This window comes from Cygnus atratus, chromosome 20 (genome assembly GCF_013377495.2).
Source record: "Cygnus atratus isolate AKBS03 ecotype Queensland, Australia chromosome 20, CAtr_DNAZoo_HiC_assembly, whole genome shotgun sequence".
In the NCBI taxonomy this organism is placed as follows: Eukaryota; Metazoa; Chordata; class Aves; order Anseriformes; family Anatidae; genus Cygnus; species Cygnus atratus.
The window spans coordinates 11664718-11684443 of record NC_066381.1 but is presented as its reverse complement, the minus strand read 5'-3'; the positions used below and the strand labels follow the sequence as shown (position 1 = coordinate 11684443).

At 44.3% G+C, this 19726-nt stretch overlaps 1 protein-coding gene across 2 annotated transcripts in view; it reads right to left on the bottom strand.

The window, feature by feature from the left end:
- The window catches only part of WSCD1 (WSC domain containing 1), a 29955-nt gene that overhangs the window by 3656 nt on the left and 6573 nt on the right, over positions 1–19726 (bottom strand). Inside the window, exons 2-7 of one of the 2 annotated variants that reach the window (XM_035561073.1) lie at positions 17377–18036; positions 13935–14049; positions 12453–12637; positions 9253–9374; positions 2065–2230; positions 414–578 (exon numbers count right to left, since the gene is read on the bottom strand). In XM_035561073.1, coding sequence (XP_035416966.1) covers positions 414–578; positions 2065–2230; positions 9253–9374; positions 12453–12637; positions 13935–14049; positions 17377–17797 — 1174 coding nt within the window. In that variant the 5' untranslated portion in view covers positions 17798–18036. The remainder of the gene's footprint in view (positions 1–413; positions 579–2064; positions 2231–9252; positions 9375–12452; positions 12638–13934; positions 14050–17376; positions 18037–19726) is intronic. The other variant, XM_035561074.1, reaches the window with a different exon arrangement.

Below are 19726 nucleotides of genomic sequence, written 5' to 3'. Positions count from 1 at the left end.
TGACATTTAAAAAAAAAAACAAAAAAAAAAAACCTCTTGTTTCATGTGCTACTGAAGTGTCTTAACCTCAGGGTTTAGTCAACTTTGTCTTTTGGACCATTCTTTTAAATGGGAGCGGCATGCTTGCAAGTACACAGCAACAAAACACGAGCCTGACTGCTGTTCATGCCAGTATCTGCCCACTGAGCACGCTGCTGGAGCAGTCCCTGCTGCTGCCTGCACCACAAGGGACCACTTGTTCTAGGCACATGTTTAAATTGGACCAGATATGATGACAGTGAAGCCCTTGTTGGCTCCAAGCAGAAGGATGCTGGAGCATGCAAGTAAAAGCTCCAAGCAGAAGGATGCTGGAGCACGCAAGTAAAACCCTGTGCCTTGAAGCGCTTTGTGTGTCCCATCCCCTGAAGCAGTACCTTTGTTGTAGAGGGCTCCATCGAAGTAATAGCTGCCCGTGTAGTAGCCCGTAGCATGCTCTATCAAATGGCGAGCCCATGTATTGCCAGCTCCAGGAAAACTTGACAAAGCAACAAATACTTTGGATTTAGTGGTTAAGAATTTTCTGTCTGTGCAGCGGGTGTCTGCAAGTATAGAAGATATTTCATTGTTAGCATTGTGGCTTTTTAGTAATTCCAATGGCAGCCCTTGATTACAGGGTTTATTGTTTTTCTCCCTTTCAAATATAGGATATCAATTTGAGTCCAGTTGTGAGTCAGCTACTTCCCAAAATTAATTCATCCATAAGAGGCTGAAGAGATTATCCTCAGAAAAGGTTTTCACTGGTTTTGTGTTAGGCAGTGCATTTTTGTTAGAGCTACAGCAAACCATTTTACTTGCAAGCAAGTTCTGATGAAAGTCCCTTGATGTCTGTCTGTTAATTGCTGTTTGCCTGGCAGGCTGGCTTTCCAGTGAAACCCTGAATGTGCCATTATACCTGAAAACTGCAAATTTTATAGCACAGGAAAAACCCCTCCTACTGAAAAGAGCTGGCACTCAGTTAAGCATCCAGACTATGATTCTTCTCCAGAAAAGGGCGTGAGGCTGTTAAGGTGCCTGTGCTGCACTGATCTCTGGTGGGGCTAGAACCTAGCTCCTACACGTTTTTGTGAATACTAACTGTATTGCTTAACATGCCAGTAAAAGTAGGGGTAGGGGGTGAGAAGCAATCCCAGCCCTCTGTGTCGGTACAAAAAGAAGCCAGGAAATAATTAGAAATCGCTCCTTTTTTGTTCTTCAAAGTAGCCTACAGATGGATCCATGGCCTGAAAGTGCAGCATAGTCCAGAAAAAGTTGTCTTGTGCTACTCCTGATCTACACAGATGTGGTAGATGCTAGCAATTTCATGAAAGTGAGTGTTCTTGAATGACCTTTTGACATGCTGTTACCTGCAGTATACCTCTGAATTGAAAGATGAAGGGGGGAAAAAAAAAGGTGTTGCGGGGAAAAAAACTGTGTCAACCTAGCACAGAATTTAATTTTAAATTTGTGAATAGTTTTGCTGAACTTGGTGCAAATCACTGCATGGAAAAAGCTACAGGTTCTGCCTTGATAGTTTACAGGATTAGGGCCTCACTGTCTGCTCTGTTTTCTGGCTTTGACACACATGAAGATTAATATTTTGGAGGAAGGTGGGCAGAGAAAAATTAGAGTTTGCAGAGCTGTCTTGATGCCCCTGCTTAACAGGGGGCTGGGTGTGCGCTCAATGAACAGGACTCAAACCAGACTACAGGGTCCTTGTCCCCAGGTGTCTCGGGGTTTGGCTTCCCAGGCTCTACCTTCTCTCTCCATCTGCAAAATCATTTTTCCAATGGGGAGGATGTACTGTTTAACAAGAGAATGATTGGAAATAATACCTGGAAAGATGCATGTTTATGAACGTGACTGCAAGAAGGGAATTTAGATTAGGGGTGCCTTCTAAATTCCTGTTGTGATATTAGTCATAGAGGATAAGACTGCTGTAAACTGAATGATTCCAACCCGCTGCAGGAGGGAGAGGCAGAGGGGGTGCGGGGGGTTCTTTCCCGCAGTAGGGGGTCCAGTCCTGGCATGGCAGGGCTGGAGCTGTACCTTGCACTGGCGTCTGGTAGACCAGGCAGTACTTCCCCCTGGCAGCAGTGCTGACGTTGAGCATCCCGCTGCAGAGCTGCCTGTCTGCGCCGCTGTGCAGCGAGAAGCGCCCAGTGGGGTAGCCGCAGTAGCACTCCCGCCCTCGGATGACTGCCAAGGGAAATTCCTATAAAGGAGAGAAAATAGATCAGTGTGTAAATGCCACGGCATCAACAGCCTGTGGGGAATACTCCTGTTATGCAAAAGAAAAATAAATCTTTACGAGGGCACTGTCAAGATCAAAGCAGTGTTTGATGTATCATTGTAAATCTCGCTTCTTATATACTACTGCCTTTAAAATGGTAATTTCTTTAAAAATAGATTTCAGACAGATCTTGTAAAATTTGAAAAGTCACGATATTATCTTTTCATTATTCTTAAATATATCATTTGATAATATTCCTGCAGTCTTAGTATGTAACTCCACCTGAAACTTCAGTATGGGAAAAGGTGTTTACACCCAAAATGAGCGTTTTGAATTGTATCATGTTCTAAACTTCCATTTATAGTCCTCCAAACTGAGGAGTCATCTGCTGAAAGGTTTGACACATTCAGTTGACTTTACCGGAGTTTGTACAGAAGAAACCTGACCTTAAAAAATTAAGAGGAAAAAGGAACTTAGACCCTGTAACTACTGCAGTCATGTTTAAAATAAAAGTAAAATAAAGCCATGAAGTATGCATCTTACTGTGACACCTTCACAGTCTGAAAAACACTACTGTGTATAGAGGGGCTGGTGTAGGGCTTGAGTGCTACTGTGTACATATTTTGGAAAAATTACTCAAACTGCCAAGTAACTTTTATGCCAAGTAACTACCACTTTTAGAGGGAAATATGTGCTAGTTGCTTGCTGAAGAAATTTGGAAGTGTTTACATGCTCCATATAAAAAATTCATTCATCAGTTGGCAAAAATCTGCCCTAAAATTCAGTCTTCCTCCTCTTTACTAGGAAGACTGGGCTTGCGTTTTCACAGACTTCCGAAGCCTCCCAGACAGCTTGCTGGGTGACATGCTGCACATCAGCATGCAGGGAAGGGCCCAGCCTCGATGACAGTGGCTGAAGGAAGGTCAGGTTATTCAAGCACAGAGCATTCAATTCCACCTATACCCTACCAACACTTTTTGCCTTTTAAAAGTCTTCTGGCCTCCGAAAGCACATGCCAGGACTGCTGAGCAGCTTATCTCTTGCTCTTCCCCACGTGTTCATTCTCTGATAAGGAGTCAAATACAACACGTGTGCCATCTGTGCCCAAACAGCCAACATTTGCTTAGTGAATGAGATATGACATTGTCAAAAACTATTTACAGATTTGATCCAAGGGCAAGAGTTCTGTGTCTGCCTCCAAACATTTTTCCCTTTATTTTGAAGCAGTGTCTCTCCATTGGAGAAATTAATAAATGTCCTGGCCCTCAAGCACAGCCTAGAATAACAATGGGCCTTTTACCTCATGCCAAGTGGCACCTGCAAAGGATTTACTCTTCTGGAAGGTTGGAGATTTTTGACGAGACTTAAGCATGTGCATCTCTATACTTCTGCATCTTTGTGCAATCATTTTTGTGAAGGCAAAAAAGCCTGGGACGATATAGTACTGTTTTGCAATCACTCTGCAACACTGTTTGTGACTAAATGTAGTTCAGGGAAGAGAGATTCGGGGCTAGTGTTTGGCCCTTGTAGAGGACAGGAGTGGCCAGGCTAATCCCCCGCGTGTGAAGCCTCTCTGCTGGTCAGGCAGTATTATGAGAGCAATCTCTTGCTGTTTTTCTATTTTGTGTTTCTTTGTGCGGGTCTTTCAATGTCTTTCCCAAGCTTTCCTGAAGCAGGGCTCTTGTTTTGGCCATAAACAGTAGCATTGACCTTTATCTGGATTCAGCTCCTGCTGTCTCCTGTAGCCTTACTACTGATGCTACGCCTCTTGCCTCCACTGTTTCTTCTTATCAGCGCCTAACTTCAAAGTCTGGTAATCCTGGTGCTATATAGCATATGAAGCATCTAGCAAAGAGTTATTTCTGGGATGGGGAAAGAAAAACATGGGTGTCTCCTACTTGTATCCCTCATTTAAATCAACCTTCAGGAAGAGGAATTGGAAAAGACCTCAAACAAATGAGTGTCCTGGTACCTGGCTGGCAGAGGGTGAAGGGCTCTCTCTCCTTACGAGCACAGATTAACCAAGAGAGAAGGATGTATTTGCCTCTGTCATGTATTTGTGACCTAATGGAGCTGGCTGCAATACAAGTGGTGGCGGATGTTTCTTATATCTCCTGCTGCTTGAGTGTGCAGTCCCACACAGCTGGAAGTGCTGACGCGATCTCACACCTGATGCCACCTCTGACACTTCTTTGTGGATACCTTGCTAATTGTGAGTGTTTAAGCACCCTGATGTAAATTTAGCATAGGCAGTATGACCCTAACATGCAAACACAGGCACTAGCAAAACCTATTACCGATAAACTGGAAGAGTTCAGTCTATCTCCCTCCTGTTTCTGTGGTGTTAGGTGGCCTTTCAGACCCAAGGAAAGTCTGAAAATTGTCTTGAAAGGAAAAATCATGCTGTTAGCGCATTTCAGGAATTTTTTTCTCCAGCAACATAAAATGTCATTGCTTAGGGTAAGAAGAACATTTTGGTCACTAATTTAGACTTAGGACACACAGTGCCTTTTTCCATTAAAATGTCAAATCCTTGTATATTTGCCAACTGCAAACAGCAACCAACAACAACAGAGTTGCTTCTTTCACCTCTCTTTCCCTACTCCTTCAGTTCTGCTAGCTTTAATATGATAGCAATTTTTAAATCAAAGGATGATGATCTTACCTTCAGCAATTTGAATTGTTTTGTTTCATCAAGTATTTTAAACTGACATATCTGTACGTTTATAAAGTGACTGGAAAATTTCAGATGATAAAGTTGCTTTATTTATGACACTAAGGTTTCAGCAGCATGATTTGGCCCTGAAAAAGAGAGCCTTTCTTGGTTCAGTAATGGACATTTACATTTATTTACATAAAAATTAACCACACAGGTGCCTTCTCTCTGAGCTTCAGCATGTGGTTGGGGAAAGGGGAGAAGCTGGGAGCTGGCCTGATGAGTAGCAGGTCTCAGATCGTAGGGCATGATGGAAGAAGTGTTATGGTATTTGGGGGGATCGTACCTGGACCCACAGCATCAGTGCAAAGCATTGTATTCAGCAACTCAATATTCATACTCTGCATCTAACTGAAGCAGCGCACTGAATGATTGTAAAACAGTATATTCAGCCTTGTCTTCCTGTCTGTGTTCAATCAGCAGCTACAAGTCATCAACCGCACTCAGCCCCAAGTTGTGGTTACTGCTTTAACCAACCACACTTCTAAGTGCAGGACTAGGCCTTCTCAGGTTCAGTGCACAAATCCGCGATGCGTCACTTCAGTTAAACACGTGCAATGCGAGGGAAATCTGTGGGTCCATGAAGAGACATTTTTCTGGATGGAGCTTTAGAGCATGCACTGACAGGCTAGGGTGTCCATCCTTCAAGCTGTAGCACAGTGGGAGTTGATGTCAGATAACATCTAACAGGACGTTGAATGTTAGATAAATTTCCTTACAGCACTTAAACTGTCATTCTCCAAGAGCAACACAGATACTGTGGTGATTCAGATACTGATTGTTTTTATTAGATTGTTTTCAAATTAAGACTTATGAATAGGTTAAAAATACACAACTGGATTCACTCTGATTACTTTGCTAAATTCAACTCCTTTCCAACTTCCTTTGCTAACTCTTCTGTCTGATAGTTATTTTTATTTCTCTCAATCTACAGAAAAGAATAAGAGAATGGGGGCTAATCATGGATGAAAATTTCTCTCCTAAGAAAAAATGATGGGTTTGGTTTACTTTAAAAACGGCATGTTCACTTTACAATGAGCCTAGAAGTCGTTCATCGAGTTTTCATTGACCTGGATATTCCAAGAGCAAGGAATAAAACACCAGGGAGCAAATCACCGCTTGAGTAAAAATGCTGACTTGTTTTATGTTGTAATCCATTAGGGCCAGGGGACAATACATCAATGCCCTGCTATACCCAGTGTGACCCTGATCTGAAATACTCCTCTCTCAGTGCTGGAATAAAGTCACTGGGGCTGTAGTTATCTGTGCCATTTGAGGTTCTGGCCCACTTACCCATTTTATTGTCTTTATTAAAATAAATAAATAAATCTGAATGAGGGTATGGAAATATTCTATATGAATTCTATAATGGGATTTTAATCAAAATCCCAGGAGTCTTTTTTTTTTTTTTTATGAGTAGATAACAGAATGTAGCTACATCTGGAAACCAAAATAGCATGTCTATTTTTGAAATTAGAATTTTTGTGTGTTCTTGGAAAGCAAAACAAATGAAAAACCAGAAGAAACACTTTGGAGGTGGTCATGTTTGCAAATTCGCTGCCATGGCTTTTGGATGCATTGAGATGGTGGGGTTCTCTCTTCAAGACTTAGTGTACTTTCAGATTTTTTTTTGATCATATATAACTATATACAGCATCTGAGAGTTAAAAGGAATGGTTATTTAAAAATATAAATTCAAGTGGGGATGGCTTATTTATTATGCATGTTGGCTTATAAAATAACATATATGAAAATTATGACTTCTGGCCGAGGGACCTGGCAAAGAAACACATTCATGGCTCTGTTACAGGGCAATAATTGGTTGCAGTTAAGACATGTCATCATTCTGTTAGTTAAGAAAGAAATAGATAATTAAGGCTATTTAGCAGGTATCATCTAGAGTTGTTTCCTCAAATTCATATCTCATATGCTTCCAAAGGATGGAGCTACCATTTCATCTGCACAAAGCCATTTCTAAGGCTCACAAATCGATATGGTATGTCTGTTTGCTTTTCTTCTGAGTCCCAAATAGCAAAAGACTTATTTATGTATTTAAATTTAGGCATCAAACTAGTCCTATTAAAAAGCCCAGTAGGTTTTCAGGTTGCATAGGATTTGGTGGGATTATTCTTTACAGCATAATAGCTTAGACTAAAAAGACAGAAATGACAGTGCTTTCCTAATTCCATAGAAGGCCTATAACAGCTAGGAAGTTGTCCAACTTATTTTCAAAGGAAAGGAACCAAAGTTGGGATGAATGTTTCCACTGTCATAATAGGACTTGCTTTGGTAGCATTTAAAGCTGGTACTGGTTTTTCGTGTTCCTTCACCAAAAGTGTAATTCTTTTTTTTTTTTTTTTTTTTTTGTTGTGTTGTGTAGTGTTTTGCTTGGAGATGAATAGTCTCCTGCTGCTCTCCTGGTCCTGTTCAATTGCTAAGCTAACAAGGGACATTTGGTGTAGGTCTTTTTCCTACACTTCTCAGCCAGCAGGAATTTCAGATGCTTCCACTTTTGGGCCAGAAAACTTTGAAGGAACATAAACTTCTGAAAATCCACTTCTTCAGAAAAGCCTTCTCCCAAAACCACAATATTATGACTATGCTTAAAAATTACTGACCTTGTGTATAAGCACATCTAGAAAAACTCATCCTGAGTTTTCGTACACTTTCCTAGGTAAAGAAGCAGTAATTGCACCTCATCAATAAATATTAATAAAATGTTACCTGTGGGTAAACTTCAATACAGAAAGATTCAGTGTTTTTTCCCCTGCAGTTAAGGAATACATCAGTGGCAGATCTTGGAAAGAATTGGTCACAAAGTCCTGCTTTACTACATGTTTATGCATATGGAGGGTGTGAGTGTGTGTGTATGCATGTTTGTGAGGCACTGCGTGTAGGATATAAAGGTGATTAACTGCAGCTCACTGCACAGAATTAATTCCGTGATGCATTCTCAAAACACTGTACTGATGAGCTTTTATAGAGGATAGGTTGACTGGGAAAAGCTTTCCCACTCTGCACCATGGTATAAAAGCAACTAAAATTACGTAGTAATTAAGAAGAATTTTTGTTCTTGCCGTAATAGTTTTAATCAATTTTGTGATGCTAGAAGACAAAATAATTGAATGCTCAGCTTAGTACTAAGGCTGCACGTGGCTGCGGGCTAAATCTGACCACTGAGCAAACACTCCTCTGCACATACAAACAAGCCCAATGGGAGTTAGGGGAGAGGGGGAGGGAACCCAACCACAGCAATAGCCACGGAGCAGAGATAGTCATGGGCCAAACGTTTCTTCCCACAGGGATGCCCAAGTTCACCAAACTTCTTCTGTTTTCACGTCCATGGTATAACACTGATAAATGGGAGCACAAACAAAGGTGATGCTGCAACCCCAGGGCGTGCACAAGGGCAGATGCTAGCATGTCCATTCACACCTTCTGTCCAAAAGCCAATAAGCACACAACTGAACTCATTAGTTGCTTTCTGGTGGTCTTGTATCTTGGAATGAAGAAGTTCTAAAATGACTCCTTTTTAAGTTAAAATAAATTAGATTTAAATTCTTTGGGTTACAGTGAAAGTGGCATAAATTCTTTTTGTGAGGAAAGAGATGTGTGTATTAAAGTACCTGGAAAGCCCACCTGCTCTTAGCTTATCTGCTTTTTTTCCCCTCCTCTGGCAGCTTTTTTTTTTTTAATTAAGATTGTATCATTTTCCTAGGTGACACAGTTACACTGCTATAAAATACTGTGTGCTGATACCTCAAAACTAAAATCCTTGGTTTGTCCTCATAAGGGAGCAAATGGGGCTAGACTCCCACTGGGGACACAGCGGGTGTCCTGCCTGCCTTGCACGTGTGCCTGGTGAGCCCCCCCAGAGCACTGGAGCCATGTTTCAGGTGCTGCTGGTCCACGTCCGTCCCCTGGCAACGTATCTCCCATGCGAACCACAGTTGCCAAAGCCTCTCTGGGGCCACATCCTGCTCTGGGTGTGGTTTGAATGGGACACGGAAATGGTACCAGTTTCCTTGGGGTTGAAAATTGTCACTTGGAATGGCTTCTCTGTGCATGATACAGAGTGGCATGGCTCTGTAGCTTGCCCTCCCACCTGCCCCACTCCGGAATGGTCGGACCAGATGCATCACTGGGTATTTACCATTGTGAGCTTTGTCCTTAAGAAATTCATTCACAAATTCGGAGCTCTAAGGCACTAATCTTTGCTATTCTCTCAGTAGATCAAAACTTAAAATAACAAAAAGAAGAAAGGATGTGAAATGAGAACTGTTCTTACTTTCTTGGAGCAAAATTCAGAGCACATCTCCACCGTCAAATTGGGCTGTATCAAAGAGGCTGGAAAGGTGTCTGTTAAATTTTCTGGAGCTCTAAAACATCCTCGATAGATAACATTCCTCCCTGCAGGGATATGAAATAGGTTTCTCTTGAGAAAACAATGTCCATAGTATCCTGTCTCTATCACAAAGAACAATATTAGGTTCAGAAGCTAAAGAATAATGAAATAAATTTTATATCCCAAATGCTTTAGAAATAAGAGAAACCATGATATACACTAGAAAAATGTGTTGCAAATCCTGTGGTATTGAAAGGAGCACATGCCTTTAGCTTTGTACTAACCACTGAAAGTAGGGCTGCAGCAGAGTTTAAATTAAATTCCACCAGTGGAGGGCATTGCTATTGTTTGCAGCTGCCAGCTTTCTTTTGAAGACATGCTTTTCCCTGAAAGACTTAAAAGCCCTGATAAAAAGCTACAAAGCTTCACATCATCTGCACCAGGAAAGGAGAGGAATTTAAATGAATCCTGAAAGCCCCCACAGGGACTCACCTTCCTGCACATGTGCTCAGTTGCTGATATCCCTCTCCTCTTCCACTCACTCGCTCTCTTTTCAGGGCAAGGGAGTTTGATGCAGTCTTCAGAATCTGAACTAGGCTTTTGCAAGCTGTTCAGGGAGAATAGCTTTCTTGAAGTCTTTAGCATCAGCCTCTGATCTGACCTGCTCCTGTATAAATGCCACAGAGCTTGGCAGAACTGCTCCATTTTTTTTTTTGCATCGCTGTGAATGAACTCAGGATTTGGCCCAAATACTTTTTACAAGCAGTAATACAGTTTTCCCTCCTCTTAAGAGAGAAATGTCCCCTAAGGGAACCAAACAAAAACCCAAAGCTATCACTATCTCAGGTGAGGCAATGCATTTGCACAGATGAACTAATGATAATGAAGAAAATAACATTGTGTGGCTGGGTTAGAAAACGAAAAATGTCTGCATGCACACATTTCTGTAATTCATTGGATTCTGTGCGGTTTACAAAGGTGGAAAATGTCTTTCTACCAACTCAACTCTATTGACATAATTTACCTAACAAGACTTAACAGGAAGAAAGGTCAATTTGGAAATGAATTTGGGTTTTCCAAATCCTGGTCCATGCCCACTGGCTGCCCTAAATAACACTCACCAGAACTGATGCAGGAATGTATTGTGGTGGATGACAGGAGAGATGTAGTACAGTTTTGAGGGGAAAATTTGTTTGTGTGTGAATTTTCAGGCAGAAGGGCACAGGTTCTCTAGCATGCACCAAGAGCAAATCTATGGAGAAGCTGTCCAATAACTGTTGTAATAACTGTTCAAAGCAGTTACTAGAAGCAGTATTATATATTGGGATCACTCAGAAGATGTGCAAATAAAACAATTTAATGCAAGTTGGGGAAGGAACAGGAATCTCCCTGAGATCAATCAGGTTATTGCAAGCATGGCATCAAGGAATAAAAGAGCAGTTTTTCAGTTTTGCAGGATGCTGTTGAAAGACTTCCTGCTAAAACTCACACTAATATTTAATTTTGGACATATTTGTTTTATGAGCATAGAGTGATATCAGTTGGTCAGGCAGGTGACTTGACCTGCCCCTGTCAACATGCAAGAGGGAGCAGGGCTCCCAGGGAACACATGGCTCACGCTGGAAGCGGCTGCATTTGTGTCATCTCCCACTTTCTGGTGGTGAGGACGGCCGTGTCCTGCCCCCAGGGATTGTCCCTGGGAGCTGCAGCCACTCCCTGGCTGCAGACTTGGAACTCTATTGTATTTAGGGTGAGGTGGAGCACGAGTCCTGCAGCACAGAGGCAGTGCAGCTCATGGGGCCGGGTGGGGCAGGAGCCAGCAAAGCCCCTGTCTGCAGGAGGTTTGAACGGGGGCACCACTGCATCTGCTCTGCATTAGGAGCATCCTTGTGCCGGAACTGTTTTCTGTATTGCCTGTTGTAAATCACGGATGGTATCAGTTTCAGAGTTATTTTCCAATATATTTTCACAATTAGTCATCGTGATTAACACTTTTGTTGGCCCCTCAGCTAACTTGTGTCAGTAGGATTCTTCAAACAGTCAAATATCAGGTATTATTACTAAGGGCAAACAAAATACAAATCTAGCTCCAGGCTAGACTAATTTGGTGACTTATTCATTAATACTTTAAAAAAATAAATGCCATTTACTCCTGTAAAATATATGTATGTATTTTTACACTGAAGATTTAAACAGTGATGCATGTCCTGGGAAACTTGCCAATGTGCCTGTCAGTCTGACACTTGCAATTTAGGTCTGTGTGCCTTTGATATATAATTTATATGTAGCTGGGTAGGTGATTGTACAAACCTTGACTTGTCTTTAAGATGTGAAGTACCATCAATACTGGCACAACCTAAGGTCTTGGTGCTTGTTCTCAGCAAATAACAGCCGAAGGGTCTTGTGAGCCTGCCAAAAGACTGCTCAGCTGTTTGGGTATTTTATATGCCTTGTGTTGGCCCAAAGGTTTATCTATTGTGTCTCCCATGACAGCTAATTGAATGACAACCAGAGAGCAGATGACTATCGTAGAGAGTAGATGACAAGTATTGTCATCTAAAGATGAAACAAAAAATTCAGCTGCTGCCTGAAAGAAGTCCTTGGAGAAGCAGAACTCTGTGGTCTTGTTCCTGTCCCTTAAGAGAGGTACCCGTGCACTTCTCTCTCTGGCCTCTATTTATTCTCCCGCTGCATTCACATAGTATTTACTTTGCTTAGGATCATGTCTGAGCTAAGGATGATATTGGTGGGTGTGATTTTCTGCCCTTCTGTTACGAGGCACCCCCTTCTAGGGCTGCTTCTTAAACACGTGGTTTTGTGCCTTTGCAACAGGTGCAGAAGGAAGCAGTTTTTCCTCAGCTGAAATTCTGCTGCTCTCGCAGTCACTGCGCTGCCCTTCCTCCCCTAGTGCCACTAGCTTTCTGAGGTGGATGCTCCCAGGTGCTGAGCAGCACTGCTATTTTGGGGAGGGAGCCAGGGACCGGGCCAACAGCAAGCAGGCACCGTGCCCAGCAGGCACTTCATCCTCTGCTGCTTCCAGCGCTGGTGGCAAGTGGAACGAGATGAGCCCAGGACATCACGCTCACTCCAGCTGCAGTGCCAGCATCACCACCCAAGAGCAGCCTCACCCACCGCCCACTTACGTCGTGGTGCCGCTGCCCACAGCTCCTCCACCCTGTAGACAGACAGCCGGTTCACCCCGCCACAGATGGAGCCCTTCTCGCCCTTGCACTCGCTGTTGCACTCCTCAGGCCTGGAGGCAGTGACTGGGAGCTTGTTCCCGCAGTAGCACTCTGCTCCGTATGCCAGGCCCGCGTAGGTGTAAGCCCTGTGGGTGGCAGAATGAGACACAGTCAGCATGGGTGCCCTGGGCTGTCCCCAGGCTCCTACCTAACAAATGTGAGATCCTGTCCCTGTGCTCTGCCTGCCACTGCTCCAGAGGTGCAGCCAGCCGCTGGGGACCAGCAGCAAGGAGCCCGTGCCACAAGTGATGGGCAGGGAGCAACGGTGGTCAAACGGAGCCAGCCCGTGCTCTGCGGTGGCCTCATCCTCGGTTTAGCCGGGTGGCGTGGGCATCCACGTGGCAGCCCTGGCTCCTGTGGCAGTGACAAGTTGGTGCTGCAGAGGTGACAGCCAGCCCTACCCCAAGCCACCGCTTGGGGCTTTTGCCAGAAATATTTAGGACCGTTTAGAGTGGCAGAGAAGAAAGGCCCATTTCAGAGGTTCCATTAACTGGCATTTGAATTTGGGCACTTTGGATACGTTGGGCTATTTTCAAGTGCTGAAAGTGAAGGCACGGCGTGGGGCTCACTGCCTCTCTTGGGGTGGTCAGGCCGTGGGCTGCCTCCCACCCGCCCTGACCCCAGCTAGCAGCTGCTGCCCGCCACCGCCACCCCCTGCTCCGTGCGGGGGTCGGCTGGGGCCTGCCCCCAGCACCGCAGGACAGCTCCGGGCAGCTGCTGCTGAGGGGCTGGCATGGGGAGACCCAAGGCTGGGGGGGGAGGCGGGGGTGTGAAGCTGCAGTGAAGCCCCCCGGAGCAGCAGGCTGCACGGACACTGCATTGCCTTGCAGAAGGAGGGAGGGAATGGTCACAGAAATAGCTCAGAACTGTGTTGCTACTTCTGCTTTCTCTCATGCTTGGCAGTGATAGGAAGACACTTTCATGCGAGTATTCAGGTGGCTGTGCCCTGAGCACCAGTGTGGGTCCGTGGCCGATGGGCTCCTCCCTGGTGAGCCCCACTGCCGGGGGTGGCCACACTTGCAGCCGTGAGCCTGCTCCACTGTGCAGTCCTGCTCTTGGGAATGCTGCGCTGCTCATGGGGTTATGGTTCAGTCCAGGGGCCAAGGGGCAATAGCTAACAACTGTCTAACAAAACACCAATTTTTGACCAGAACAGCAGAAAATACATTTAAATAGTCACACTAAAATAAAGAGCAATAGATAGGCAGCAGTGAAACAGTCTACTTGAAGCAAGGTAGCAGAGCTGCTCCATGCCTGAAGGTACGAGATAATCACAGTTTTCACAGATGCTGGATGTTTAATATATGCACGCATTTCCATTTCAAATTCAGCCTTGCTTAGTGGCAGAAAAGAGAAAAGTTGCAGTAAAAAGATATCACTCACCTCTCAGCACAAGCTTCCTGACAGTGAGATACTGTCATTTTTCTTAAGTCATAAAACACAGCACCCTTCAGTGTCCTCTCCCTCGAATCATCACTGAAGCATCCCATGTAGGTACCTGTGTGCATGCAAGACCAGAGTCTGGAAACGTGCACAGGCTACAGGAGAGGGGAGACTTCTGTTGGTGATTCACAGCCATAAATCGCAAACAAGGCTGTGTTTGATCGAGTTGCAACCTGTCTGGAGCCCTGACTGCTCTGTTGACCTGTCTGCTGGTACTGAATATGTGTATGTGCTGGAGAAGGGCAAGCTGGGATGAGCGATGGAAAGGAAGGGCCAGGAAGCCAGGCTTCTCCCCAGGCTAGGTGCTGCCAGCATGCTGGGAAGCCTTCACTGGCCCTGGTGCCCGCGGGCAGCTGCCACCTGCTAGGCTCCCTCCCTCTGGGGGTGAAAAATGGCCTATTTGTGCAGGGACAGGGCAGGCAATCTTTTAAAAAGAAACTTTGGGTAATCTTGATGTGTTTCTCCCAGGTTTTCTTGAAAATCTCAAGTTGAGAATAAGATAGTTCAAGAAAATTGTTAAGAAAATCAATTTCCTTTGGGTATGTAGAGTTATATTAAAGCTATAATGGAAAGGTAACTTCATCCTTAACTAGGCAGCACTGTCTAGCTATCACATTAAACTATCTCTTTCTCTCTGGTGCAAGTGAATATTTTAGAATATGTCTTGCTTTAGTTAGCATATGAAAGATAAGTATTTCTGTTAGACTGCATCCATGTTAAGCCTCTTTTTTTTTTTTTTTGTCTTGAACAAAACACAATAAAAACCTAGCTTTTTTTTTTTTTAGTATATGATTGGAAGGACAATGTGGCAGCCCACTGTTATACAGCAATTTTGTGTATATAAGTGCACGTTATCGTTAAAATATGAAGGAAAAGGGAAATTTGATTTTGGAAGTAGCAGTATTAAAGTAACAATGCTGGGAAATTAAATAACGTGAGCTGTGGGCAGAAAGAGAATATACAATGAAAACTGAAATTAAAAAGAGCATTATATTAAGAATAAAATAATCCACAAGAAAAAGAAAATTCAAGCCATTCTAAGAGAGATTTTGCAGCTAGAAAAAAAAAGAAAAAACAAAACCCAGACATTTAAACATCACAAGCACAACAGAGGATTCAAAGAACAGCACATTGGTAATTTGCAAACATGCAATTAGAAAATTCAGAAGCTGTGAATATACACCCACAGTACTCTGTTAACAAGATGGGAGTTACACACCTGCAATAAGGATGTTCTGCACTTTACTGGAGACTTGTGGTTTGGGGATGCTGATTCAGACCAGCAGCAGGTGAAAACTCAGTGCACGGGGCCAGGGTGCCTGACCCAGGGGCAGGGGCACACCAGCTGGCACAGGACATCCTTCCTCTGCCTGCATCCCTCGCCCGCTGCTGTCAGCTCACAGTCTTAGAGCCGAACATCACATCAGTGGTTCCGTGACCAGAACCGGTGGTTCTGCCACCTCTGCCATCCTCTGCAATGGCATAGCTGCTTCTAACCAGGTCAGGAGAAACGATATAAAATGCCCCACTAGCTGGACCATTCTTAACAGAATTATTCATTTTTTACCTAATGAAGTACTACTTTTAGTTGTTTTACTGTTACTTGTTGCACTGCTATTTGCCACTGTATTTGCCAGTCGCCCTGGCAGGGTAAAATGTGATCCCTGCCCTAAGCTATTTGTGAAGTAAGCAAGCAAAATAGCTTAAAGTGAAGAAAATAAATAAAAAGTTGAATTTTCTCGCTCGAGGTCACTGGATGCTGGGTGAGCACGGGGCAAGGCAAAGGGAACTGGAGGTGATCACAGAGTGCTGGAGCAGATGTCGTCGTTTCTGTTTCGGGTTAAGGGTCTGTGCCCAGGGCTGGCCGCTGTACCCGTGTGGAAGTGGCATGCTGGTGTGCTGCGCTGGGAGCCCCGCGCTGCGGGCACAGTGCTGAGGAGCAGTGCCCAAGCACAACTTCCATCGTAAGCACTGCCTTGCTCACCGCGCTGCCTTGCAGGGCGTGAATCGTAGGGCAATGCTGGAACTTCAACAAGCATTACAGTCGCAGAGGAGTTCATTATATCTTGGAAGGGATCCATAATGAAATAACAAGCCTGTAAGTTTACTGGGAGAAGTGAGGGGAGGAAGATAACATGCTCTATGTAGGAAGTTAAAATTATAATTGATCCTAATTTCCAAAGGCTTTCCAATGCTTGTTAACAATACCGTTATTAATAATGTCACTTCATGTTCAGTCAGATATTCAAATGATGCATATTTGAATCAACATAACTCAATGGCTTGTAGTAATAAATAGTCCTTCTGGCTCCCCTTCAGTCAGCAATTAGAACTAGAGCAAGGCACTAGCTTAATGACTGATATGGGCACTAGCCTTAACTAATTTTATGGATAATTTTGAAAATTAATCATTTTGTTTTTAATTGAAGCTTTGAAAGTCATTCATGAAATCTGTGGAAGAACAGGTTCATGCTCTGCCTCGTATTAGAGTAGCTCATAAACACACACTGTGTTTCTCTACTTTTTATTTACTGTTACATTGACCACAGAAAAAATAATCCGAGCCCCAAGGGGGATGAGAGCAGCCACAGGCAGTGAGAAGAGAACCGGGCACACTGTCATTGCACAGCCTTGAAGGGCTGTGAAGGGTCCCTTAAAGTAGGTGGTGGCCAGCACCAGGTGCATCTGCTGGGGGCGAGGCTGTGCCAGTGGTGCACGGTCAGGTATCCCAATGGGAGCAGCACCGGGCTCCCCACAGCTTCCTATGCCCCCACCCTGGGCTTGGATTGGTGCCATCACTCGTGTCAGTTTGGGGTGGCTGCGCCTTGCTTTTGTGCTGCCATCGGACTCTGAGCACCCTGGTGGTGTGCTCAGGGCAAGCTAGGAAATGCAGCAGGGTTCTCTGAGACACCCCAGCTTTGCAGTCCTGGTTCTTTGCCTCCAGGCATGCTTTTTGCACAAGTAAAGAACATGCCTTTTGCATGTTTTTGGACAGGTAATTTAAAAAACAAAAAACAAAAAATTCACTTTTAAAATTTTCTCTGTTCTGAGAAAGATAATCAGTGTTAAACAGCATTCATCTCTGCCTGCTTGAAGAGGAAATCATTTAAATCAAGGAAGCAAATTCCACTGTCTAGGCATCCATTCAATCAACAGAAATATAGTTTTGGAGGAAGTTACAGCTCAGCATGACTAGGGACATCAGAACACTACTCTGGACTGTGTATGCGTTTTAGAATTAGTTTGAAAGTGGTGCTGACCCAGAAGGAAGGCATTTCCACAGGCAGACTTTGTGATGCTCATTAGTCTGTGCCTGGAACAGACCTGGAAGGGGGTGGTTTACATGCACGCCAGAAAGTGAGCCAGAGGGCAAATCCCTTACCTTTGTGTTCAGCAGTATGCTTCATCGCTTTGAGTCCTGCTGTTTGCATGGGCTCCTGATCGCTGATGAACCTGTGGAACCACCTTCTTCTCAGCTGCCTCAACTCCGAGTTGCGGGACGTGAGCCAGTGCGGGCCGTGCCGCTGGGCCGGCGCCAGCTCCTGCAGCGTGGCCATGCCCGCCAGCAGCCTGGGATGGGGGCTCTGTGCCGCCCGGGGGTCTGCCAGCCCAGCGCCCAGCATCGCCTCCGGCACCAGCAGGGCCTGCCCGGCGGAGGTCCCGCGTGACCCCTGCTGGACCACCAGGCGGGTCCGCTGCAGCAGCAGGAGGCTGCCAGCCATTAGGTAAGCAGCTGTCAGGAAAAAGAGCAGAAATTGGGTCCGCCGAAGAAACTTCTGTAGCCTGAAGAAAGCTTTGGCCATGCCCTTACTGAAATGGGCCCTTCACGCTTCCCAGTGGGTCCCCAGACCCCTGCCTGGATAGGTGCTGGTTCCTCCCATAAGTTCAGCCCATCACTTCGGTGCCGTCTCCCGCTGTGCGGTCTTCTCTCCGGCCGCCCGTGGCCGGACCCTTGTGGCCATCAGGCTCCCAGGCAGCCGACAGGCTGGGCACAGCCCCGGGCTGGTGCCATCGCCAAGCTGCCCGCGGCTGGCGCCCGCACCTGCAACATCAAGGGGAAGAGGTTCAGAGCCGCACAGAAAATGCTGGTCTTCAGGGCGACTTCCTTCCCCCTGCGCCTTTTTCTTCAGCTGAGCATTTCTCCATCTGCTGTTTATAATTGTGCACTTTAATGACAATAATCCTGTGAGAATAAGTGATTAAGCAGAAGGTAGCTTCAGCTCTTCAGCATTACTTTTTTTTTTTAAACTAGAAATGTGCAAGAAATACCTTTAGAATGAGGTTATTTCTCTTGGGGGTTTGGAAAAAAGTTCTTTATTTTCTTTTGTCAATTGCCGACATCTCCATTCTTTGTCAGTGACTGGAACAGGCAGCCACAGTATAGGCATCTTTTTAGGAAAGTATTATCAAATTCTTTCCTTTCAGCTGAACAGTAGCTAGGCTACAAATGCAGAACAGAAGGAAGGGGAGGGCAATTGCATCAACTCACAATAGATAAGATAATTATTAATCTCTTTGCAGCACAGTAAAGTCAGTCATTGTGTTGGAAGGCTATCTGAGGTTCTGCATTTGCGTGCAGACCTGTGTGAGGTACTGTGTACATCACTTTAAAAGAAACCACAGAGATTCTGCTATGTTTAAAGTAATTTCTATTAACAAATATTGACATGTAGATGTGCATAGAAAAAAAAAAACCAGTGAATGTCTGGAAAAAAAAATAATAATTCAAGTATCACCAAATAGTCCTGGCTGTTTCTGAGCTTTGCAGGCTTTAGTTCTGCTGATGTATACCATGATGGGATTGTCTGGGCAAGAAAAGATCCTTTGTGCTCTAGGGAACCTTTAACCTCCTGTAACAAATACAAGCTGGCATCTCCCCATAAGTTCCCATTTTCCCAGTCAATCACTTCTCTGTGGAGCTAGGCAAGCATTGAGAAAAGATGCAATGTTTTCCAGAAAAGAAAATATTATGGCTTTTGCTTAACTTGCAACTGGGACACACTCTTGAAATTCCCAGTCCTGGCAAAGAAATATTTGTTCTCTGTATTCCTTGTTTCCATGTCTGATTTAATTTTTTGTGGATATTCACTTATACCTCTTTCTTAAATAGATGGCACCGATTAAAAGTCTGCACTCATTTCCTTTTTCATTTAGATGTGCCATTTCTTTCTCTCTTAAGCAGCAATCAGAAACAAAGCTCAGAAACTTCTAGACCAAAAATACATTAAAGCCCAGCTGAATCTTTTGTCAGTTGAGCCTGAATTCCTTTTGTGTGACCTTTCAGCATTGATTGCTAAGCGGAGTTGGCACAAGGCAGTTTGCAGTTCGGGTGGTCTTAAGGACCTGATTGAGGTTCCTTTTGTTGTTGTTGCTGTTGATTTATACTGGTCTCAAATGTAGTATCAAAAAATATTTGATGTCTTTATCTCTGTTTCTACACTTTCTCCAAGAGCTCGGTCTGACAAGGACTTATTCTCCATCCACCATACCTGTGGATCTATCAGCAGCCGATAAACTCTAGGAAAGAGGCAGTACCAAAGGCTATGTGGCAGTAGTGTGCTTTAATAAATTAAGATCATTTTCTCCACTGTAAAAGTTACCACAGCTCCCTTCTGATCAGCTCCAAAGCCAAAGAAAATGAATTGATTTACACCAGCTGAAGAGCTGACCCTTAGATTTAAATTATTGAAAATCTCTGATCAACGTTGTGAGTGCTCAGGAATTACAGTAAA